The 25,077-nt window shown below is 36.9% G+C and overlaps 1 protein-coding gene across 8 annotated transcripts in view; it reads left to right on the forward strand.

The window, feature by feature from the left end:
• The window catches only part of PCNX1 (pecanex 1), an 89,231-nt gene that overhangs the window by 57,229 nt on the left and 6,925 nt on the right, over window positions 1-25,077 (forward strand). For all 8 annotated transcript variants that reach the window (XM_027749422.2, XM_027749379.2, XM_027749384.2 and 5 more), the window contains 18 exons: window positions 1,626-1,731; window positions 3,152-3,244; window positions 4,724-4,874; window positions 6,272-6,413; window positions 7,809-7,986; window positions 8,393-8,501; window positions 9,100-9,229; window positions 10,260-10,318; window positions 11,104-11,319; window positions 11,715-11,968; window positions 12,917-13,147; window positions 14,524-14,624; window positions 15,867-16,017; window positions 17,705-17,935; window positions 18,289-18,563; window positions 20,235-20,476; window positions 21,538-21,974; window positions 23,357-23,497. In XM_027749422.2, coding sequence (XP_027605223.1) covers window positions 1,626-1,731; window positions 3,152-3,244; window positions 4,724-4,874; window positions 6,272-6,413; window positions 7,809-7,986; window positions 8,393-8,501; window positions 9,100-9,229; window positions 10,260-10,318; window positions 11,104-11,319; window positions 11,715-11,968; window positions 12,917-13,147; window positions 14,524-14,624; window positions 15,867-16,017; window positions 17,705-17,935; window positions 18,289-18,563; window positions 20,235-20,476; window positions 21,538-21,974; window positions 23,357-23,497 — 3,247 coding nt within the window. The remainder of the gene's footprint in view (window positions 1-1,625; window positions 1,732-3,151; window positions 3,245-4,723; window positions 4,875-6,271; window positions 6,414-7,808; window positions 7,987-8,392; window positions 8,502-9,099; window positions 9,230-10,259; window positions 10,319-11,103; window positions 11,320-11,714; window positions 11,969-12,916; window positions 13,148-14,523; window positions 14,625-15,866; window positions 16,018-17,704; window positions 17,936-18,288; window positions 18,564-20,234; window positions 20,477-21,537; window positions 21,975-23,356; window positions 23,498-25,077) is intronic.

Consider the following 25,077-nt stretch of genomic DNA (forward strand, 5'->3'; position numbering starts at 1 on the left):
CATTAATCAAAATAGTATGTTCTTGGTTCAGTAGTTAGAGAGAAATCCTCAGATTTTGCACCTAGTTCCTCCTGTAACAACAACCTTTCTTTGTGGCTTCTAGTAAGTCACTTACATGCCAAAGTCTGATTTAGCTGCCTGCTGATGTTCTCCAAAATGTCAGTCAGGTGCCATCTTTCCGCTGGTGGGTTTGTGCTGAACAACATGTATCTTTCCTATATTTAAAGATGTGCTCAGGGCACTAGTTGAAACTGAAGTCCACAGGGGGTTTTTCTGAACAGTTTCTCTCACTTCATTTGTTTATCTGTTCTTATATTGGATGTGTGCTCAAAGCACTTGTACAAATAATTTCATCTCAGATGCAAACCAATAAGGATCTATTTTGGTGATGAACATTCCCATCTAGCATCAGGAAGCAGGTATTCATGTTGCTGTTCCTGAGTTAGAGTATTGATCTGATGCTGAGAGTATTTCTGATTCAGTTAATAATTATGCACGTAAATCAAAACAGTTCCAGTTGGAGAAACACCTCCCCCAGCATAGCCAATAGAAGCTCAGCGACATATCTGGCTGCGTTAGGCGGAGCTTCAACTTGGACTTAATTGTAGCCATAATGTTGGATGAATTTGATAAATAGTAGCCTGGGTCAGATAGTGAGAGAACTCTCCTGTGAACAAGGAGATTAATGATTCGTTCAGACAAGAGGAAAATTCTTATCTTTGGGTTGACCAGTAAACCTTGTCCTCTTGTTACCTTTAGTTCAGTTGGCTTTACTCAGTTGGTATGTGGTCCCTGTCCCTAGATACTTGTTCTTTTGTTCTTTCCGAGTACTAAATCCTGGATGCTTATGTTTGACCTGTGGTTTCACCTGTTTAGCCAGATGTGGCATAGTTAAACACTGCAATAGATTGTAATATGTAATTTCCTTTGAAGATCTAGGGCTCGTTCAGTAGTGATCTTCCTGTCTGTAAAATGAAATAATACTTCTGCACTACATAGGGTATTGTAAGAAAAATCACATTGAGGGGTCGACGGACAATTAGTAGTGGCTAGTAATGCTGCACATGGTCTCCTAAAAGCTTAAGTGTAAAGTTTTTGCACATTAGTGTCATCAAGGCCTGCTGAGAATTTAGTAGTTTGGTCAGAATGCCAAATTGAGTGATTAATCAGGGTAGTATAGATTTTTTGGGGTTTTTTTGCTGTTGAAGTTTGAATTAAACCAAAGAATTAATGGTTTTCTGACTGGTATTGACATATAGACCAGTTCTAAATTTTGCACATTTCTGTTTGGTTATTTATGAATTCAAATTTTGTTTCATGACTGCTGAGAACTTCACTTAAAATTCAGTTTTTGTTCAGTTAGTGCCGTTGCTTCTACTGAAACTGCTGTTTGAACATTTGGCTGCTGTTCTTCAATGGTGGTCATTCTGTGCAAGAGAGAACTAATTCTTTTATAAAGTTGAGATGTCTGTAAGTTTGCTCAGCTATGTGAAAGCATTAATATGTCAGAATTAATTTTTGTTGTGATCAGCTTGTAATAGAACTCCTGACTCAATTATTCTTCTAAAACCACATTGAACAATGCATGCTTTTCAGTGTTTATTTTTTTTTTGGTTTCCCTTAAGCTCTTTAGTGCAATCAAAATTTTTTCCTAATTCTGAAGACAAAAACCCTGAGGATCCTCTGTCTGAAGTAAAAGATCCTTTACCTGAGAAGCTTAGAAATTCTGTGGTAAGTAGGCTTTTTAGTTTTGGTTTTGTTTGTTGTTTTTTTTTTTAATTTATTTAAAGCATTTGCTTTACGTTGGTTTGTATAGCATCAATCTGGGTCTTGCTTACGCTTGTCACCATGGTTTGCTTTGGATGTTTTCAGTTGTTTTGTTGTTGGATTTCTTTAGAGGCAGATGTAACCTGTTCCATTTACTTAGGCTCATACTTTGAAATTTTAGTACCAATTCACTCTAAGTATTTATAGAAGTAATATTTAAACATTATCCTTTTTCACACAGTGTAGCAATAAATAAAAGACTTAAGAAGCTTAGTATGTTTAATTTGTACAAAAGAAGGTTGAACATTCACTTAGCTTTGTGTAGGGCTTGGCTGTAGGGGAGGAACAGTATGACTGGGTTTCTCGTAATACAGCAGGCACAGACATGATGAGGTGCAGTGTGTGGAAACTGCAAATAAATATTTAGAGCAGAGAAACTGCAGTTCTTTTAACACTGAACAGTAGAGACTGACGGGAGCCGCAAGCTCCTCTTTAGCTCTCAAACTGGTTTTAGTCTCCAAGGGGACAGGGGAGCTGAGGATTTTGATTCTAGTCTTTTTTTCAGTGGTTTTTGAAATCAGGACTAATTGATTTAAAAAAAAAAAGTAAGTTGTAGCGCAAGAAGTTAAAACTTTGCAGCAGTAGTTGCTCTGTGTATTTGTCGATTTTGGAGTAGTTAATCCTTCAATGATTTTCTTGGCTGTAAATAGCAGAGTTGCCATGACCCTAAGTACACATTGCCCCCTTGTGGCCGACTCTGGCATTACTAGTTTTGTCATTTTTTTTCCCATTATCAATGACTTGTTTTCAGTTTTTAAGAGGTAATGGAAAATTCAAACTCATTCCAAAGGATTCCAAAGCTATCCTTTACCCTTCTGAAAGAGAGGGGATAAAGGGTTAAAGCCTCATTGTTTTTCCTGGTTGATAGCTCTGCCAAGGCAGCATTCTTCCAGAGCTCTTAATTGCCCCATGGTTTAAGCAATTCTTAGATCATAAAGGGGAATTTTGATTGTCCCTTCCATCTCTTTCATCATTGCTTTACAGGGGGCAATCATTACACCCCCTCACGGTCCAGAAGGAGAGAGAGAATCTATTGGGTGTATTGATTTGTCCTTCCCTGCTATTGATATGCACCTAACTTAGTTAAACTCACGCTCTTAGCTGTAAGATTTGTCCTGTGAAATTTCTGATAACTTCAATGGAAGTAATTAACACTGGCATAATTTGAAAATCTCTAATCGATTTCAGTGTTACTGTGTATGTATGTTAATGAGGTATTTAAAGGTTGGACTTGATGATCTTCGAGGTCTTTTCCAACTTTAATGATTCTAAGAGGTCAACTAAAGCTGATATTTTCTAAAATTGTTTTATTTTGACTCTGCAGAGTGAACGATTGCAGTCTGACCTGATTGTGTGTATAGTCATTGGTGTGCTCTATTTTGCAATTCACGTCAGTACAGTATTTACAGTTTTACAGGTAAGGTATTGCTTCGTGTCTTCCATTTGCCTTCTGTATGCAAATACTTTGTGATTAAAGCTTATTTTGATAGTTCACTGAGTCTCCTGACTAGTTTTAGATGGTCTTTAAATATATAGTGTGATAAGTACATGACTGAAGTTCTTCACTTTTATGTGCTCAAAAAGTCATCTTCCCCTGTTCTTTCCTAGTTTCTGCTTATATTCTGGACTTTGTTTTAGCCTCTGACACAAAACACCCTCTTTTGTTTCATCTATCTCAGTTAAATAGTCAGGATCATTTTGGAATAAGGAAAAAAGAAACTTAAAAAAGAGTTTAAAAGGTTTGATTCCTAAAGTTTGAGGGGCTGAACCTTGACACATTAGTTGCATGCTAGCATGGCTGTTTGTAGACTATAGTATAGGGGAGCACCTCTTTACTGGAATGGTTATTTACAGGACTAACTAATGTCATATGTGACTCCTACTTGATGATGACATGGGACTAGATCCTGTGCTTGAATTTAAGTTAAACATTTACCTAAAGAGTTGCAGTTACTGAGTTTCTTATTTTGGTATTCCTGTAATGGAAGCATTATTAGGTTATGAACAGCTTTATGTCAGGCAAATGAAAATTTCTTTTATGTATTTTAGAATGATTTTATACTCCTCCTGCTGCCTAAAGTTAAAGTAAAAAACTAATTTTAAAAAGCATATGTATTTAGGTAGCTGCATGTTTTCAGGTCAAGTGCCCTATTTAAGCAGGTGTACTAGTGTTTTCTAAGGAACATCTCTTCTATTGTATGGTTGAATTTCAGTACTCCTCTGGAATGTTGCATTCCCCCATGTTTGAGAAAATCGGCTGCATGTTTTTCACCAGTTGTATAGTTCAATAGACTTAGGCTTCACTGAATTCAGAAAGAGCTTATGACAAGACAATGCAATCCCAATTTTTCTATTACTTATCTAGAAATTTTGAGTAAGTTTTAATGTTTGGAGACCATTACTGTGAAATCCAACCTTCATACCATGTTAATATTGCAGTATTTTGTGACTTCTGTGGAAGGGTTTGGTCTTGTGGGAGGCTTCTTACTTTCTCAAGAGAATATGAAATTAATGATTTGTTTTTGCTTATGCTTATACCTCCTTTTATCCAGCAGACGGAAATGTAAATTGGGTTCAGCCTTTAGAGAATAATACCTTTTTAAAATGAAATGCATATGGGTCAGAAGCAATGGACTATGAAAGAAGATTGGTGTACTATTTTTACTTTAAAATACATTTCAACTCAGTGAAAATTTGCTAGATACAGAGAGGCTTTTTTCTTGCAGGTTTTCTTGTTTTATCTTAAAGTTAGTAGTACAGTCTTCCATAAGGAAATAATTTCCCAACTTAGTATTACAGGAGCACTTGCCTAGATGCTGGAAAAAGTATTACGTTGTAAGTGTATTATTTTGTTTATAAAAAACAAACCTTAATTTCTTCAATTCTTTTTTTTTAGCCTATTTTAAGTTATGTTCTTTATGCATTGGTGGGTACGGTAGGCTTTGTGACCCATTATGTTCTGCCTCAACTCCGAAAGCAACTTCCTTGGCATTGCTTTTCTCACCCGCTGCTGAAAACCAAGGAATACCATCAGTTTGAAGTCCGAAGTAAGTATCATTCATAACACTTTACTGAACTTGCTGTAGTTGCTGACCTTTTAATAAACCTAATTTCTTCTCTTTATTACTCTTACCACCAGAGTTTTTAATTATATCTAATCTATAAATGTCTTACTTTCTCAGTTCCTCCTGGTTTCATTCCATGACGTTTTACGTATCTCTTAGCTGATGATGGTAATAACATGTGCTAACATTATCCCAGAGCAGTTCCACTAAAACACAGTCTTCAGAATCTTAAGTGGCCAAGTTTGTGTTAATTATTGCTTCAAGAATTTTTCATAAAGATTGACTGTTTCATTAGGTGTTTCCTCAGAAGAAGAGAATTATCAGAATTGATTCACAAACTTTCAACCTTTGTAGCAGCAATGCAGTGTGGTTTTTTCATTGATGTCTAAATTGTGGGATTTTTTTCCAGTGACTGGATGTAAAGATAAATATGAATAGCAATTGTAGTATGATGTCAAACTTTATTTGGAAGAAGTGAAAAGGGCTATTGTATGCCTTAAATTTTTAATCTATAAAACTAGAGAAGCTGGTGCCCTTTTGCTGATACATGGCTTAAGTATTTCCAGATGTGGTAGTGTTTTCAGGAAAAATGGAAGTCATAGCCAGTAATGTTAAATATGAGTTTGTAACATCTTCCAGTTTGGTCCCTGTAACTTAAAGAATTCATGCCATGTCACTGACTAATAGTCCTTATGGCTTCTGTTGTAGAAAAGGAGCTTCAGTTCTTGCTGGGGTTCTTGTAGACACGTACAGTCATTCACAGCACTGAAAAAGCAGAGGACCTTTTTCTAACCTCTTTTCAAGTATGCCTTAACCCTTTATGTATGCATCAATATGTGCATCAATGTTTTAACATAACTTTTGACATAGGTTCTTCTAGACTATATTGTAGAATACTTTTTCTTATTTTAATTTGCATTAACTTGAAAAGTACGTTGCAATTCTTGAAGTTTAAAAGAAGTTCTCAAGTCACAGACATTTGTGTTGTCAGATTATGTAGGCTCTTCTGTATTGTAGAGTTGTAAACCAAAAGTCTTTCAGATTGAATATGGTTGGAAAACCATCCTTTTACATGAGATAAAGTACATAATGTCAAACAGCTTCATCAATAGCAATGTTGAAATCATTGAAGAGGTGGCAACCCAGTTTGTTTCCTTCCATGTGCAGTAAGCAAGTAGCTTGTGAACTGTTCTATTGTTGTATGAACAGTGCAAAAACTCTTCTCTTTTTTTTTTTTGGTTAAATAAAACTGTGAAAATCTGGTGGGAAAATACAGTTTATGTTTGGCTCCACAAACTATTTGGATCAAGAATCTTCATTCTGTTAGAATTTGATTTGACAGTGCTATCTGATTTTTTCTTTTTAATGTATCTTAATAGATGCCGCGCATGTTATGTGGTTTGAGAAACTTCACATTTGGCTCCTTTTTGTAGAGAAGAATGTTATCTATCCACTGATAGTCCTCAATGAGCTTAGTAGCAGCGCTAAGAATATTGCTAGTCCAAAGAAACTGGATACTGAGTAAGTAGAAAAGGAGATCAAGTAATCTTGAGTATGTCTGCTGTGGTGGAAAATTAAATAGTGAGTTCTGGTCTCAATGGGAAGACAGTTAATGCTATTGTCTTAAGACTAATGCAAGGAATAAATAAAGCTTTTCTTTATGTAAAAGCCCTTATAAAGCCAAGTCACCTTGCTGACTTAAACTGAACGGAGTATTACAGTATTAAACTAAAAATGCCCGCAAAGATAAATCATTCAATTCATAGTACATACTGTAAAGATTGCAGCTTGTAGAGTTACCTAATAGTGTGATAACAGAGTTTCTGTGTTTATCTTCAGAGTCTATAATATGATTATCCAGACTCAAGCTCAAGATAGTGTGATTTGTTCTGGTATTTTATCAGGTGTAAATTTCAGACTTGTTCCCCAAGTTGGTGTGCCAGCTTGCAGCCCCTCTACAGCTTTCATCTCTCATCAAGGAATTCCCCAGGCCTTCTAGCCCCTAAGTATAATCCATATCCGGATGGAATTGCACACTGCTTCTTAAATTGAGCCTTTGTTATAATCCCTTGAGCACTGTATCTGACTGTTTCAGCTAATGAGAGTTAAATAATAGGCCCTGCAATTTTTTAGCCTTTGAGAAACAGTAACCAGGTGGCTTTTTTGTATTTGAAGTTCTATTGAGTTAGAACAAAAGAGAACATGAATCTCAAAACAAAATGGAATATGGATTGGGGGAAAGTGGAGGGCTGAGTATTATATTTTTTTGGGAGGGGATGGGGGGTTGGCTTTTTTAATTTTAATCCCTATATCTAATAAATTCTTACCTTGGATTCATTATCGCTGTCACTACAAGACCTTTGGGAGGAATATTGCCATTATATTACTCTAAATTTTTATAACCCTTTGATCTGTCAGTTACTATCTCAAAAAAGAATGAAATTGCAGTTCCCCCAATAAAAACTAGAGCAGTAGTTTTTACTACTAGTAGTAGAGCTACTAGTAGTAGAGTCATGCAGGAAATTATAACCCAGTGTTCATTAATCTTGATGATTAATCTAGCATTTTTGCATTTCAGTATTCATAATCTAAATTAAAGACCAAGTTTCTCTTCAGAATACAAGGATATTTCATCTCTTATTTTTTTTTTTTTACTAGTGGTACTCTTACAAATAATGCTCATCCTTGGAACATTGATGGACTTGAGAATACTGATAAAAAGACTTAGTAACCTCTTTTAAAAAAACCCAAATCCAAAGTTGTCTTTTAAAAAACCAATAAACCAACAACCCCCCAGTTCCAAAAGCAAACTTGAGTTCGAAGAGATTGGCATTTCATGACAGCAACAACTTATGTGGTCTTTAAACCCCTTTTGGACAGCAGATAGTAACTGTTTTGTGTGAATTTCTTACACAGGTTGGGTGCTTTAATGATCACAATAGCTGGCTTGAAGTTACTGCGTTCATCATTCAGTAGCCCAACGTGCCAGTATGTCACTGTTATTTTCACAGTGCTCTTCTTTACTTTTGATTACAAAAGTTTTACTGAGACCATGCTGCTAGATCTCTTCTTCATGTCCATACTCTTCAGCAAGGTAACTTCAACTCTATTCCTAGGTGTTTCAGGTTATCCAAAAAGGAAAACTGATAGTCCTAGCTGATAGGTAATCTTGCAGATCCTCAGTCTTACTCGTACTGTAATTAATATGCTGTAAGGCAGCTAAGACTTCTCCTTGCCAAAGCATTTTTGTTTGCTTGAGAAACCATACGTAACTTTCTAAACATCTCCTGAGTTTCTGTTAGTAGAACAATGAAGCATATTATGTTACTTGCTTTTGTAATTACATCCCTTTCCTAAGCCTGAAGGCTTCTGTTAGAACCAGTAAGAACTCCAGGTTGAACAGTAAATTCCTCAGGATGTTTGTGTACTGCAAAGCATATTGATTCTTGGCTAAATTGCTGAATTGGTTTTCTCTTTTTTCTTTTTTTTTTTTTCTGTAGCTTTGGGAACTCTTTTATAAGTTGAGATTTGTATATACCTACATTGCTCCATGGCAGATCACCTGGGGATCTGCCTTCCATGCTTTTGCCCAGCCCTTTGCTGTACCACGTATCCTTTGAAAATGCAGGCTTTCTCCTGAAGCTGTGTATTTATAACTTCTGAATAATGTGTTATAATGGATTATGTATTATTGGGTAAATCTACTGAAGGAACAGGCTTGTCTAGTGAGTATTTATGAAAAAACTGTGCACACTTGTTACAATGCTATGAATGATACAGTAGCAGATAAAGTAGGAATAGAATGCTGGCATGAAAGAAACATGGAGCAGAATCCATTCTGAAAATGACACAGCTTTTCTTCTCACGGTCATTCCCTTTTATGAGAGTCACTAACTATGGTTTTAGTTCTTGACTTTTGCATTTTAAACTTCTGTAGACCTGTCAGAATGGACTGTTCAGTTAGTATTCTTGATAGAATTTTTGAATGACTACCATGTCTAGTGCCAAATTCTCATCTATTTCAGTTTTTAAAAACAAAAATAATCTAATTGGTGGAGATACTGCAAAGGCACTTTGCTGCATAGAAATTTGTAGAGGTCTTGTTTTGTTCTTAATTGGTGTTGCTGTCTATATCGGATAATATTCCAGGAGCTTAAAAAAACTCCGTAGTTGTTGCTTTGCTTTCCTTAATTCTCTTATCCTACAGATTCTGCCATGTTGTTTGTCCAAGCAGCTGTGTCAGCTTTCTTCTCTACTCCACTGAATCCTTTTCTGGGAAGTGCAATATTCATCACTTCATATGCCAGACCTGTCAAATTCTGGGAAAGAGATTACAAGTAGGTGAAATCAGATCTTTAAAGTTTGTGACATTTGTTTTTAATCATGTAAATATATCTAAATAGTTGGTTTTGTGGCTTTGTTGGCTATTCTGCTATGTTTTTCCTCAGACAACACTAGTGTATAGTACTGAAAGTTTTCACTTAACTTATTTCTGAAATACTGTAGTAGCTGTTTTTTACACTAGGAATGTTTCAAGCTTCAGCTGCTTGAAATAATTTCTACTTAGAGGTATGCTATCCTGGTGATTTTTAAGCATAAAAACTATGTTATTGTGAAATGCAGTTTTAATCAGATAGTGGATTTATGTATAAAAAGGTTTGGAGGAGCAGTTCATAAGTGTGTTCTTACCTGTGTTCATTATTGCTTAGCTTACAGCAAAACTGGCTAAACTCAATATAAGAATCTTTTAAAGTAATTATTTTTTGATCAAGGTGGGATCAGTAGTAGAAGAATCTTCATTTCAGGTTATACCTCCTTTTGTTTTATTTCTCTGAAGTTCACTATTGTTGATAGAGTAGCAGCATAGGGCAAGATGAGTGGATATTTCTGGTAGTTATTATTTCCCTTCTAACATTGGAACAGTTTAAATACAATGTTCCAAATCTTAGATTAAAGAGTTATGGTTGTAACTTCAGACAATGAAATAACTGTCTGAAAATTGCTCTTTCAGTAAAGTCTACTGGAATGTTATCTGCGCTACTTTGATTGTTTTAGAGTTTATTTCTCACATCTAAAGCTTTATATCTATCTAAGAAAATATATGCACTTAATCTAAAGTTAAAGATTATTCTATGGCTATCTGCTGTGGACAAAATTTATTAAGTACTATAATGCTATCACAAGCAGAAAATACTTTTATATATGAGAAGAGCAAAAACTTTGCATATAAAATTATTTTAAAATAACTTTTTGAAACTATTTCCGTGGGAATATTCTTTAACAGTTTTTGTATTAGTAGTTTCTTTCCTTAGATTTTCTTACAGTAATATATTTTGTATTAATTATGCTTTATTTTATTCTTTTCAGCACGAAGCGTGTGGATCATTCAAATACTAGACTGGCTTCGCAGCTTGATCGGAATCCAGGTAGCTTTCCTAGTCTGATTTTGGTGGTTGATTTGGAGGTTTTTTGGGGTCGGTTTTTCAGGGGGGGTTTTTTGGGAAGTAGGGGTGGGTTGGTGGGTTTCTTTTTTTTTTCTTGAGGGGTAGGTTTTCTTATAGTGGCATTTTCTTCCAATGTAAATGGTTTGTATGGGATCTTTATAGGATTCATGTTCAGTTTGCCCTCTGATCTTCTCCAACCCTGCCCAAACTTTCAGTTGGTCTATCTTTTGTTACTTTCTCTTCCATCATCTCTCTTGCTTTATTCTTTATACTCCCCCATGAGTTTTTTAATTTTACCCTTACCTTTGTGTTCCTGCTTTACTTTTTTATTTCTAATTGTAGTATGTGTTAAGCTGTTTTACTTTCTATTCTTGAGTAATTAAAAAAGCACCAAGTATTATTTGAGGGTGTCTCAATGTCATGATGATGAGACCAGTACAAACAGTTATTACTGAGATACTTCTGTGCTCATTTGCTTTTGCACTTTATTATCTTGAATGGGTTGATGGGAAATGCATGAGTGGAACTGAACTATTAACTTGGAAAATGGAGGAGTGACTAAGAAAAAATTTGGTTCAAAGTACAAATGTCACTTGGCATTCATTTGGAGTACTTTTCCCTTAAAAAGGGGGGAAGTGGGAGTGGAGTATGACCTTGAAACAACATTGTTGTTCAAAAAATGAAGGGTTCAGTGTGAAGTGATAGTTGGCATTCAAGCTTGATGTTTTTCTACAGATTCAGATAACCCAAATTGAATCTTCCTGCAGGTTCAGATGATAACAACCTGAATTCTATCTTCTATGAACATTTAACCCGTTCCCTTCAGCACAGCTTATGTGGAGACTTGTTGTTGGGTCGCTGGGGAAACTATAGTACTGGGGACTGCTTCATCCTAGCCTCTGACTACCTCAATGCACTAGTACACCTTATAGAGATAGGAAATGGCTTGGTCACCTTCCAGCTGAGAGGGCTTGAATTCAGAGGTGAGTGTCTTACACTTCCTTAACTGTCTGTACTAAAAAGTTGTCTTCTACTTTAGAAACAAAAGTAATTTTCAGTTCCATCCTGTAAATTAATTTCTTTGAAAATGGGCTGCAGGGCCTCTTTATGCTCCTATCACTTGATGCAAAGTCTGTCTTTCCATTTTAGTACAACATGCCTGCCATAGTTACTTCTCAGAGAAACTCAAGTCAAATGTGATCCTAGAGTGCAAATTAAGCTATCCAAATCTTTTGTGTTCATTGGCAGATAGTTCACTTAGTGTTAAAAAATGTAATTGGAAGTGGGTTGAATTTTAAACTCCTAAACACAAGTTCACATTAAAGCAATCATACAAAGCTTTCAATGCTTTGTTCTTTTCTCTGTTTTCTCTCGTAAGGAACTTACTGTCAGCAACGAGAAGTAGAGGCCATCACTGAAGGTGTAGAGGAAGATGAAGGTTTTTGTTGCTGTGAACCAGGCCACCTTCCTCACATGCTTTCCTTTAATGCTGCCTTTGGGCAGCGTTGGCTGGCTTGGGAAGTGCTTGTAACAAAGTATGTTCTGGAGGGTTACAGCATCACTGACAACAGTGCAGCTTCCATGCTTCAAGTCTTTGATCTCCGGAAAATTCTCACTACTTACTATGTGAAGGTATGATTCAGATCAGTACGACCCTCAGGGGAAGATAGGCTGGATTACACCTGGAAACTGCTTAATGTCTTGAACTTCTAATGTCTGTCATATGAGGATCATAGAATGTGATGATAATTAGAGATATATGAACACCTTCTTTAAAGGAGGACAGGGTTTGTTGTACTGATGGTGACTCAGATGGTGCATGAGTAGGACAACGACCCTGTAGTCTAGATCAGAGAGAGGATAATTCCTAGCTGAAGCTGGAATAGAAACTTAAAAACTATAACCCAAATGTAATAGCTGTGTTGTAAATGAGAAGTTAAATAGTCTGTTTCTCTTAGAGAAAGCCAGGCTCTTCAGTCCTTATAAGCTTTCCAAACCCATCTTTGAGTCTTAAAAAAGGAAGAAAGTCCTGGTCTGCAGTTTTAAGAGGACTCTAGACCTCAGATCCCTTCAGATAATCAGTGTACTAATTGAGATCTTTCATAAGCTACTCTCTTTCAGAGAGCTGAAAATTTTCAGGTTAAAATATTTCCAAGATACTTATTCTCATACACACACAAGTTGTTGTGTTCCCCAGCACAAGGGTCTTAAAATGTTTTATGTTTTAGCACTATTTTATTTAGAGTTCTTTAGAAATTTAATATCTAATCCTTCATGTTAACTAGATAAAAATTTCTGTGTCTTCTGCAAAAATTATAGTGACAGTCCTGTCCCATCCTCTTTTCCTTTCCTTATTTCATCAGTGTAGGCTTCAGAAATCTTGACAATCTTTGAAAAATACTCCTATATACCACCTGTATTTTCTGTGCAAATATGTTGCACCTGTGAGCTAAATAAATACTTCTGTGTGTCAGTTTTGTTCGTTGCCAGGAAAATAATGCAAATAATTTGAAACAATCAAGATTACTGACTGGGTTTTTTAATTGCAATGACTCATATTCTTAACTACTACTGTTTCAGGGAATCATCTATTATGTCACGACATCCCCCAAGCTAGAGGAATGGTTAGCTAATGAGACAATGCAGGAAGGTCTGCGGTTGTGCACAGACCGCAATTATGTTGATGTAGACCCAACATTTAACCCCAATATTGATGAGGATTATGACCATCGTCTGGCAGGGATCTCAAGAGAGAGCTTCTGTATGATATATTTGAACTGGATAGAATATTGCTGCTCTCGAAGAGAAAAGGTAAGTATGGACATGTGAGGAAAGCCATTCATTATTCTAGGATGGTCTCATTTTTTCCCATTGGCTTGATTTATTGGCTGGTTCAATGCTGATTTTTAAAATAAATATGTATAATCCAAGGATTTTCATTGAAATGGTTTTGGTCTTCTACTTTTGAGAATTTAATGAATTCTATAAGTAACTTATGATGTAACCAGTTAATGAATTTTGTTTGCCAGCTCAGGTGAATCGGTTGAATCTTAGGCATTTATCTACATACAAAACAGTATGCTTACAGAATTGATGTTTTGTGCTTAGAAGTCAGTGTTCACAAATCAAGCCTAACTTAAACAAAAAAGTGCCAAAGCAAAACAAAACCCCATAAAACCCCAAATACCTGTTGCCAGTTTATAAGACTGACTGCTTTTTTCTCATTGATCATACTGTACTGTTTTCCTTTGGACCGCTTGGAGTTGTTGGCTTGTGAAAATTATCATCCTGTATTCAAGTTTTTCTTCTCTCCAAAATCTTTCCACCTTTTAAACAGAAATATGGTTGTAGAAGAATGCCTTGACTTCTTACTGTTTACAAAATGACTGTGTGTGGTTTAGTCTAATTAGTGTTGCCTTAGAGAATAAGCAGAAATTAATTGAGATTAAAGGGACAGGAATACAATTGGAATTTAGGTGTTTAATGAAGGATCCAAGACTTAAGAGTTCAGTTTTGCTTTGGAGGTAAAAGATCAGTAAGAAGCCCATTTTCACGGGTGTACGACTTAGTGTCCTGTGGTCAAATGACAAACAACAGCCAAAGGAAATTATTTCCCTTCAAGTCATGAAAGATTTTGTGTATGTATTGAAAATGAGATTTAATCATTTAATTGAATGATGTAATTTTCTAGGGCATTATACACACTGTACAGCTACTACTGGCTTTGAACTGAGGGCAAGTTTTTCCAGACTAAAACTGTAGTCCAGGGAATTTTTTGGTTAAATCAGGATTAAATACTCCCAGTCAGTTAGAATCCACTGTATTCACTAAAAATATTTTTGTCTAAACCCCATAATTTTGCTAATCAGCAGTTTGCTTACAAGGTAACACAGTATCCATGAGGAATGTACCATACATCTGTTCAGCTTACAGTTTGTCTTCTTTCAAATAATAGTGTATGTGTGTTTGCCTTTACAAGTCTTACGTATTTGCAAAACTCTTGCTCAGAGTTGCAAACAGAATTGGTTTTTTAAGAGTAACTGGTGCAGTGGGTACCTGTGCACACTTGAGTTTGTGAACCATTACACGTTTGGGTCATTTACTCCTTCTGGTGGAATTGTCTTTTTCAGTGGTGATTTCCTTACTCCATTCACCTGACTTACTATTTTCTCTTTTGTTATTATAAGCCACTGGATTCAAGTAAAGACTCACCCCTAGTGACATTGTGTTATGGACTGTGTGTTCTGGGGCGGAGAGCATTGGGAACAGCTTCACATCATATGTCTAGGTAATAAAATACTGTTGTTGTAAGCTTCCCATCCTCAAAATCCCTCTGAGTTCCTAGATTAGGTGTTAGGATGAGTACCTTTTCATAAAAGAAATGGATAATTAATGTTGTCTTCCCTTAAACTGGACAGATTTGCTGTGTAACTTGTCTTCATTACAACAGCCGGTGAAATATAATCAAAGAAAAGCAAACCAGGGGAGAACTTGAATCTGAGAATCTTGTCTTATTGAACTAATGCAAGATGAGAATTCTGGTATGGGTAAGGACCAGTTATAACTGATGGGGGGAAAAAAAACCAAGAACGGATTAAGTTCTAAAAGTAAGCTCCATTTCCTGCACCAAGTAGATGCCCTATATGGAAATAAGGGGAAGAAGAGGGAAGTTTCTTAAAATGGAGAACTCATATCTTGGTGGATGTTAGATCAGACTGTTATAAGTTTCACAGTTTAGCTGGCTCTGTGGCAAGCAGTTGTGTTTTGTACAAATCTCCTTCACCTCAACTCTGTTGTGATATGGCAACCTCTTTCTTGCAGACTGACAGCTTCAGCTCTAGAAATCCAATGTAAAATATAGTTAAATGTTTCAGGAAATCACAAGGTGGTGGTTTAAAAAGAAAATAAAAAGCATAATCGGATGCAGACGCTGTTGGTCAGCTGGGTGCTGACTGTTCTACTTCACTTTTAGGGCAACTGTTGACTAATTCTTCTAAGTACCCACCAATTGCCTCCTGAAAGTCTTGCAAATATGCAGTTGCAAGAGTGATCAGTGCATATTTGATTTTTTACTCTTTAGTTAGTAATTGAAAACAATGCCTTTAAACATGAAAAGTTGACAAGATTTTTACTTTTGTACTGAAGCATGCACAACTGAAGTTACATATCCTCCAATATGTTATATACCTTGAAAAGTTTTCTCTTTTAAAATCTTCAGCGTGAAGTCAGGCAATCCTTATGGTGTTCCTGTTTATTTTAGTCCATGTAAACAGTCTGTTGCGTATGGCTTGTTCATTACCTGTTCAGAGCACGTAGACATCTGATGTCCAGGTTTTGCTTACATGCACATCTTTACTCATGTGTTCTCTTCTCCCTGTCTTATTCTGTAGCTTATCTTTATGGAGAGGAATTGTGTGCCCTTCTGTACAGCTCAATATTTTCTGTTCTTTTCAGTGATGATAACTGTGGATATGTTTGTATTTCTGTTAATATCTGGGCTGTTTTCTTCATTATCTTTTCCCCTCAACAGTAATCTGGAATCCTTCTTGTATGGCCTGCATGCCCTGTTTAAGGGTGACTTCCGTATATCTTCGATTAGAGATGAATGGATCTTTGCTGACATGGAATTGCTGAGGAAGGTAGTGGTTCCTGGAATTCGGATGTCACTTAAGTTACATCAGGTAAGAGATTACACAGAAAGATGTGTCCAGTTCTTTTTATTTCTGTGCATTTGTTCTTTTAAAAATAAGTGGCTGAGAGAAAGAAAAAGAGGGTGATAATAAAAGGCATGTGATAGAGATTGACAGCTGAAAACGAGGGAATATCATGTGTTGTCCTTTGATTTATTATAGCTCTTGTGGAAGTTGATACAGAGGAAAAGGGAGTGCTGTTTATGCTCAGAGCTTGAAAATTACATTAAATGTAGATCAGAGAACATGTCAAGCCTTGTTTCATACCTATCTAGAGGTATTTCCCTTATGAACAACAACTCTGATATTTTCCCTCTCTCTTCCCTCTCTACACATGTGTAATTGGCTTAAAAGGTTATCGTGTATTCAAAGCTGCACAGCCCTCTCCTCCAATGGGAGTTGTTTTTCTTGTTCTTTTTGCTTTGAAGTGTTGTAATCACAGATTTCAGGTGAGAATAAGAAGGTTGCTTTGCAGTAAGCTGAAATTAGAGTTGGTCTTTATAGTGAAGTGAGGGTGAAGATGAACAATCTCAAATTCTGCCCAGCGAATGTGCACAGCAAGTACAGGAAAGCATGTACTTAGTGATAAGCACTCTTTAAGGAAGGAAAAGTATTGGTACTCTAGAAAAATAGATTGCTTGAAAATCATAGGCAAATCAAAGGCAAATCTTAATTGCACTTTTAAAATTATTATTAAAGGTTCTTTCTTTGCCTTCATCGCAGACTTTAGAAGTCCCCCAAAGCTAGCAGCGATTGAATCAACTCTTTCATGTAACATAAACTCTGAATTTAGCAGAATGTGTATGTTAGGAGTACAGGTAGCAAAGCATAATAATTACAAAATCATTACTGAAACCAGCAGAAGTACCACTTCAATGACTCTGGAGTGTTCTCAGAAGGTTACTGTGCAGATTGGGCTTGAATTAAGTCAGGGAATGAAAAGTGAGAAAAATAAAGACCACTCTAACAATTAAAAAAAATTGGTTTTTTTCTGAACATAATTGTATTAATCTGTGAAAGGTTTTTATTCACTTGCAGTGCAGTAGCATATCCAGGCTTCAGCTGGTGTTGGAAGTTTGGCTATTAACCACAATCCTTTTTTATCCAGAAAGTAATGTGACCTAATACTGAATTGAACTTGTAGATGTTGTGTTTCTATTTGACTGGTAGTAATGTAAGTTGTTTTGATAGTACCTGATGCTGAAATAGTTTGTCATCAAGTATCCATGTAAACTTTTTAATAGTAAATATTGTTTTCTTCCTGTTGCTCTCTTCATATAATGCAGTCTCGGTGAATAATCAGTGCTTTACTTCAGTGTGTTTTACAGTTGGAGGCTTATGAATAAGAAAACAAGCTAAAACTAAAATGCTTCTGTAAGCAATATAAATAAATACAAATCTAGTGTAAAATTCACCTAGAAATTTACTCGAATCAGTGATAGGCAGGTGCTTCTGATCATTTTGGTTTTAAGTTAAAAAAAGAAGTAAACAAGTGAACAGAACCAATCTGTTGGAAAAGAGGTTATCTTTAATGTTCTAAAGTAGGTATTCAGTATTTTTGATTACTAACTTTGTGTAATGCACTGATCATTTCAAGAGTTTGAAATGTTTGGGGTTTATATGTAGCTACATCTGAAACGCTAATCATATCTTATTGAACATGTATTCTTGGAAACAGGATCACTTCACTTCTCCAGATGAGTATGATGATCCTTCTGTCCTTTATGAAGCTATAACAACCCACGAAGAAAATCTAGTTATAGCACATGAAGGAGACCCTGCTTGGCGGAGTGCAGTTCTTTCCAATTCTCCGTCCCTTCTTGCTCTGCGTCACGTGATGGATGATGGCACCAATGAATATAAAATCATTATGCTAAATAAGCGGTATCTCAGTTTCAGGGTCATTAAGGTAAGCTTTGTGCACGTTTCACAGTGGGACAGTATGTTGTAGTGTGTTTTAATAACTGTACCAAACTGCTACTTGAACTGAAATCTTTATTGTTTTGTTATTGCTAAGGCTGCTTCTCATGCGGTGCAAGTACTGTATCAGGAAATCAGTTCCTTCTGACTTAAAATGTCTTATTTCTCATCCCATTCTTAGATTTGCTTTATTGTCATTGTTGCAGCCTGTGTCCCAAAGTTCAGCCTGTTAAAGAAGTGTGTATGCATGCTTGCCGTTCTGCAGGGCAATATTGCATATGCTCATGAAGGCTCTCATTGCTTTACTTTCTTACACAGCCTCTCTCTACTTGGCTTTTGCAGGTGAATAAGGAGTGTGTGCGTGGCCTGTGGGCAGGACAACAGCAGGAGCTTGTCTTCCTGCGTAATCGTAATCCAGAGAGAGGAAGTATCCAAAACGCTAAACAAGCTCTGAGGAACATGATTAACTCCTCTTGTGACCAGCCAATTGGATACCCAATCTATGTCTCACCTCTGACTACTTCTTATTCAGATAGTCATGAACAGCTAAAGGACATTCTTGGGGGAGCCATCAGCTTAGGAAACATCAGAAACTTCGTAGTGTCTACATGGCACAGGTGAGCTGAGGAAATGAGTTCTCGTTAGTATGCATTCATGCTCTCATATTCTACTAACTAGTTCTGTACAACAGGCCCAACACAGCATCATTTATAAGAGTCAGTCCCATAAAAATAAACACACCTTGAGTTTTATTTTGGGCACATCAGTAGCATGTGGCAACTGCTTTGGTACAGGATTAATCTTCAATGCTGAGACCACAAACTATGTAAATAGAGCTCAGAGGAAAGAAGACAAAGTCTAGATGCAAGAATCATAACTTCAGTTCTAACATTAGGTCTGATAATGAGAGACAATGCAACTTCTATACTGTTTTTTTCAGTACCATTGCCTTTGCAGTCTAAAATACTATCTTTATAGAATCAGGACTATTTGGTAGGGTTCCTGTCTGGCACATATTTAACATGAAAGTGCCAACATTAATGTTGTTAGGGTATGCTCATGCATAGTAACACAAGCTTTAGCTGTTCAAAATCTCGTGAGTACCTACAAATAACCCTGAATGTCAGAGCCAGAACAAATAACTGGATTGGTAATAATATAATCATTTCCCCACATGACCCCTGAGTAATTCAGTACCAACTGTTGCCATTCTGTGTTTTATGGGCCATAGAACTTTCACTACATTTCTGGCCACTGTGACTGTGGCTCCAAAAGCAACAGTGGCAGCTAGGTGTGGCATTCAGAAATGTGCATCCCAGTTCTTACCACTCCCAGGAGCTAGTGCCATAGTCTGTACAGTCCTGTAGCTGTTCTGATAGTCATATTTAACTTAGAACATCTATGGCACATCAAAAGAGAACGTGCTGCTTCACCTCAGAGTATGCCACATTCACTGTAGAGGTGTTTGTCTCCTGTCACCACCAGCTTGTCAGACTCAATAGAATAACAGGTGAAACTATGACACAGCAAGTATTTGGATCCAAGGTGTGTATGTAGCTTCAGGATTCTGGATCCTGGGGCAAACAAAATTGGAAAGGACTGATCAGTGTGTTTGAGTGCAACAGAAAGAAAGGAAAACTGAAAAGTAGAAATTGAAGGGAGGAGGAAATGTGCTGTGTTTTTTGTGTCCATCTGAAGTTTTTTAGTGTAAACAATGTTAAAAAACTGTGCAGTTATGTATACTGGGAAATGTTGGCTAACCTACTGTCTGAATGTTCAAAATGTGCTTCAAACAGTTGTGAGTGCATTTATGAAGGTAACGGAAAGCAAATACATTTTAAAAAAATCCAGCAAACATTCTTTTCCTGCTATTCTGAGTAGACTGAAGATTTTGCAATATAACAGTATGCATGACCAGTGTGTTAAGTAGCATAAATTTTACTAAACTGTTATAAAATAATGGGGATGTTCTACCAACACTTTAGATTTAGAATTTTATCACTTTATTGTACTTTAGAGGTGGGATAATTTTTAAAAAGCTATCTTCTATGAGCATTTGACTTGTCATCCCTGTTATGGGATAGCTGTCATGAAGAAAATTGCAATCTCTTAGAAAGCAGCATTTATATTTGCAAAGCATATTCTGAAAAAATAAAGTTAGGTTTTATCTGATTTTGGGGAGTGCTGTGGATGGTGCTTAGTCAAGCTTTTTGCTTGTCATGAGGCATTTCATAGAATCCTGATATTAGGAGGCCTGACTTAATGTATCAATTGTATTATGTTTCCAGACTAAGGAAAGGCTGTGGAGCTGGCTGCAATAGTGGTGGAAACATTGAAGATTCAGATGCTGGAGGTGGAGCTTCTTGCACAAGTAATAATGCAACTATCAATGAGTCACAGAGCAGCATGTCACAAGGAGGAGGGAATGCAACTACAGGGCAGGGACCTGGAGCAGTACAGCATCCTCCTGTTGCAGCTCATCCCACAACTTTTCCTGCAGCTCATCCACCAACTCATCCCTCCACTCTGGGTAAACTTAAAACAAAGAAACAGCTTTATACAAGTTCAATCCTATAGCCAGAACTGACCTTTCAGCTCCTTGGCCTAAATTAAAAGAAAAAGCAAACAAAAATGATGTGATTTTATATAGTGTTAAGAGCTGTTGGATTCATCTCAAACTACAATACTATTTTATGCAGTGCAAGGTTACCAAACAGATTTGAGCAAAAGGGGTATAGTTGTGCTGACAAAATAGGTTAAATAACTTTTTATAACATGTATCTACACGTTGGATCTTTTCACTTCTGTTGTATTATCTGCGAATGCTAAACTTGTTTCATTTTTTGTGAATGTCTTGTATTACTTATTTATATAGTGAAATGAATTCTCTATTTCTTTAGTATTCCAGCTGAATCCTATCCAAGGGTCCATAGTGATCTGTAGTTAGGGAGGTGAAAACCAGTAAAGCTGACAAAGTTTTTCAAAGACTGCCTCTACTCACAAAGAAAATATGCATCTGTGTAGTTGAATGAACATAATTAGATCTATCTCTCTGTGAAGAGGTATTTGCAAATACTTATTACAGGAAAAGTAGTGACACCAGTGCTCATGAACTGCAATTTGTTTTTAACTTTAAATGTATTAAATTCTTCTGAACTTGTTTTAAAACAGCTTTTGTTCTAACAAATTTTCTGACCCAAAATTTGAATGTGTAGTCAAGCATATTAAGAAAGAATATTCAGTATTTTGAAACACGAACATCTGTACCTGCCTTGTTGCCTTAAGTTTGGGAAACTTAAGTGTTAATATTAAGGAAGAAATTGCAGAAAGAGCAAGACAAGCATTTTTCAAGCTACTTGTGTGGCAGGGATTGTGAATTGAACAGAATATGAAATTCCGAGATGAGTAGAATGTATTCAGATGTTCCGCTGTGTGAAATGCAACGGAGGTCTGCAATACAGCTGTTGCAGATGATGTTGATTAGACCAATCAGTTTTATATATCTGTGTTCTAAAATGTTTGTGTGTCAGCAATCTAATGTGTGTGGGAGGCTTTATCAAACTTTTCTGATTCTGTATCTTTTACTTTTAGGCACCAGTCACAGCTCTCACTCTGTGCAGTCCAGCCTTGTCAGACATTCCCCTGCCCGTGCCTCAGTAGCTAGCCATTCATCTTATTGCTACGGCAGTCGTCATTCATCTCTTCGCACATCCACAACAGGCTTTGTGCCTTGTCGGCGCTCTTCCACCAGTCAGATATCCCTTCGTAACCTCCCATCATCCATCCAGTCCCGCCTATCTATGGTGAACCAAATGGAACCTACTGGCCAGACTGGGGTCAGCGTGCAGCATGGACTGCCCTCTTCTAGCAGCTCCAGCCAAAGCATCCCAGCCTGTAAACAGCATGCCCTTGTGGGCTTTCTAGGGACAGAAGGAGGGAGTAATGCAGCTGAAACTCAGTCAGGTGGCAATGCAAGCCCTGCAAATCAAATGCAAGCCAAAAAGGATGACGTTATTTACAGAATCCAGGTGAATAGTCTAGAAGAACAAGTTAACCTATGTTTCCACATGCTTTTGTTAGTTGTTACTTTGTATGTTGTTGAAAGCATTACTTTTAAATACATACACATTCAGGAATGTCTGGGTGTACAGTTTCTGCGTGGTTATGTTTGGAGAACTAATGTAAGGAAAAAGTTTTCTGGACAAGAAGCCTTCCTGCATGCTCCCGGTTTACATTATTTATGTTTTGCTGTAGTACAGCATTGAGAACATCAGCGGAACTCAGTTCCACTGCATAGTTAGCCTTTATGCATTGCAGCATGTAAAGCTAAACAGATTCATTTGCAGAGTACAAAACAACTAGTTTTTTTCTTTGAAGCCAAGTAGATTTTCCACAAAAGTCACTGTAAATATACTTGTTTTCACTTTCACGTGTATTTATTCCTTGGTTATTGCTATGTCAGGGTTTAATGAGCAGCAAACAGTACACTATTGACTAAGTTAATCCTGGCAGCCTTACTTGTTTCGAAAGTCCAGAAATCTGTATTCTTGCTTTCCTGGTTTTTATCAACCCCACATACATGCCTTTGGCATTATATTAGCGGAAAACATCAAGAAGTGTATTTAATAGACTAGATCATAATAAACATGATTGCTGATGTCACCTCAGTTTAGAGTAATCCTTAGTAAACTGCATCATAGTGGGCAAAGTTAACTAAGTAAATTTTCAGGTCTGTCCTTAGTAGCTTTTGTTTGCAGGCAAGGGCCCTTTTATGAAGCTGCTTACTTTCCCTGTGTGAGGAGGATAAAGGCAAAGTGGACATGTGCCCTTGGATAGTGGACATTATGAAGTTTTCTCTGTCCTTAAATAAGAAGTAGTTTTCAGGAGTTTTCTCCTACTTCCCCTGTGGAAAGACCAGTTTACTTCAAAACACAGAGCGGGTCTCATCTAGCCCTGCTAGTAGATAAATACTTTTCTGCCTAGCAATAAATTCTTTAAGACCATGTTACTTATTATGTTCTGTAAGAAGTAATGAGCCGATTTTAACAGCTCATCATCACTTAACTCTTCCCTGCTACTATGCTGTATGCTGCCAATGCTTACGTTGTGCTAGCTCCCCAGACCCTGCTGTGAGCCAGTATAACTGAAAGAAGTGGGAAAGGGAACCAGAGCTGTTGCTTTAGTGAACTGACATATTGTCAACTGTGTCTGAAACCACAGCCTAATTTCCAAATTCAGTGCTGCACAGGCTGTTTCCTAGCCTGGAGCTTGTTTCCAACACTGAAATGGGTCAGGAATCAATTTCAGTGGGTTAAAGCCACTTATATGGGAGTATGCAAAAGGTTACAATTTATCTGTTTGTTTTAAATTTTGGCTGAACTAACAGTCAAAACTCAATTCCTGCTTATAGTTAATGGATCCCAGTCAAGTACTGGAAGGGATCAACGTGTCAAAAAGGAAAGAGCTGCAGTGGCCAGATGAGGTGATACGGCTAAAAGCTGGAAGAAACAGCTGGAAAGACTGGAGTCCTCAGGAAGGCATGGAAGGCCATGTAAGTTTTGCTTAGAAGTTGCCAAGCTAAACTTAAGGCAGTGTCTTGGTTCTGTGGCAGTCTGCCTAGATGTCAAGGCCAAAGATAGATGTACTAGTAAGTTAGATCAGCAGCTGTCCTCAACGTCACTGTTGCTGTCCTAATTTGAAGCAGAGAGATATTTCTGCAACTTTATGCAAAAGATGCAGGACAGTGTTTCAAATGTCAACCATCTCTCCTTCCTGCCTGCTTCCGCCTCTTGTCATGAACTCTCAGGCATTTCACTCATTCATCCAATTTTCATTTTCTTTAAATCCCCGAGCAAATATAGAAGGTCAGTTTACCAACAGCTCCTAAATTGAATGATTAACAGTATTTGGTTTTAAATTATTCTGATCAAAAAAGAGCCAAATAATATTGTCTTTAGATGTCTCTTTATTAGATGTCTCTTTATTAAATATTGTGTTTTCTTCCCTTTAAGAAGGAAATCTGTTCTAAAACTTGTGCAAGCCTATGACTTGAAATTTCATCTCTTTTCCGTAGGGGTGTTCCAGCTACATTTTATAAAAATTTACTGCATTAGTTAGGAAACTTATCTCCCAGTTTAGACTCTTTTTATGAGGAAAAAACGCAGATCTATCTTTGAAGCTTTTTGATTTTTACTGAGGTGTACACTTTTTTTTTTTAGCCTTTGTATCTATAAAGATGCTCCAGTGACTCTTCTTTCTGTGATAAATAGTAAAAGGGAAGAGTCACTGACATTGTGTTTGCATTGGTTCATCAATACAACTGTATTTTCATTTGGAATATGGCAGTTTTGGCAGTTTAGAAGGAATGTCTTTAACTGTTTACCTCAATTGGAGGCATTACTTATAAATTGGATTCAGGGGATGGATATTGCCATCTGAAAGTCCACATCACTGTGGATGTACGTGCAAACTTCAGGTAAGAAATGGCGATATGCCGGTAACACAGTGTATGCTGGATTTACCTTGCTGGTACGTGTTTGTGAAGGAAGGGCCCTGAAAATACAATTATTCATGGAAGGAATTTATCAGAGTTAAAAGTCCACTCTTAAGATAGTAGAGTTACCTTGTAGTTAACTCCTGGGAGTAGAATGCTGTTGTAAACATTCACTGTTAATGTTTGGTTTAGACATACTATTGCAAATCAAGAATGTCATAAGGATACTGAATGTAGAGGGTTATATTGAAACACGTCCTGTTGTCTAGTATCATGGGACAATTTTTTTCAGGAGTTTGAGTGTATTTTGTGAACTGCAACACACTGACATGTGCAGTGATTGATGTTACAGAAAGATTAAAACAAGAGGATTTAAAGGTCAGAGTAAGCTGCTGTTCTGAATGCTTCTCATCTATTTTTGGTGCAGCATACTGGCAGGTTTTTTTAGAAGAGCATCTTTTAACCTAAGAGGAAACGGGAAAGCACCAGATTATCCAGTGTGTGATTAGAAGAGGATTTAACTTGATGACATGGTTTCCACTGCCTGTGGTTAAAATACTAGTATCAGTACACTCCTTAGCTCATAGGATAGCATTCCCTTTCTGATCTTTTAGCTGTGGTCCTTACTGCAAATAGGC

The sequence above is a fragment of the Pipra filicauda genome, unplaced genomic scaffold (assembly GCF_003945595.2).
Source record: "Pipra filicauda isolate LSUMZ 115617 unplaced genomic scaffold, ASM394559v2 scaffold6_size6359152_pilon, whole genome shotgun sequence".
In the NCBI taxonomy this organism is placed as follows: domain Eukaryota; kingdom Metazoa; phylum Chordata; class Aves; order Passeriformes; family Pipridae; genus Pipra; species Pipra filicauda.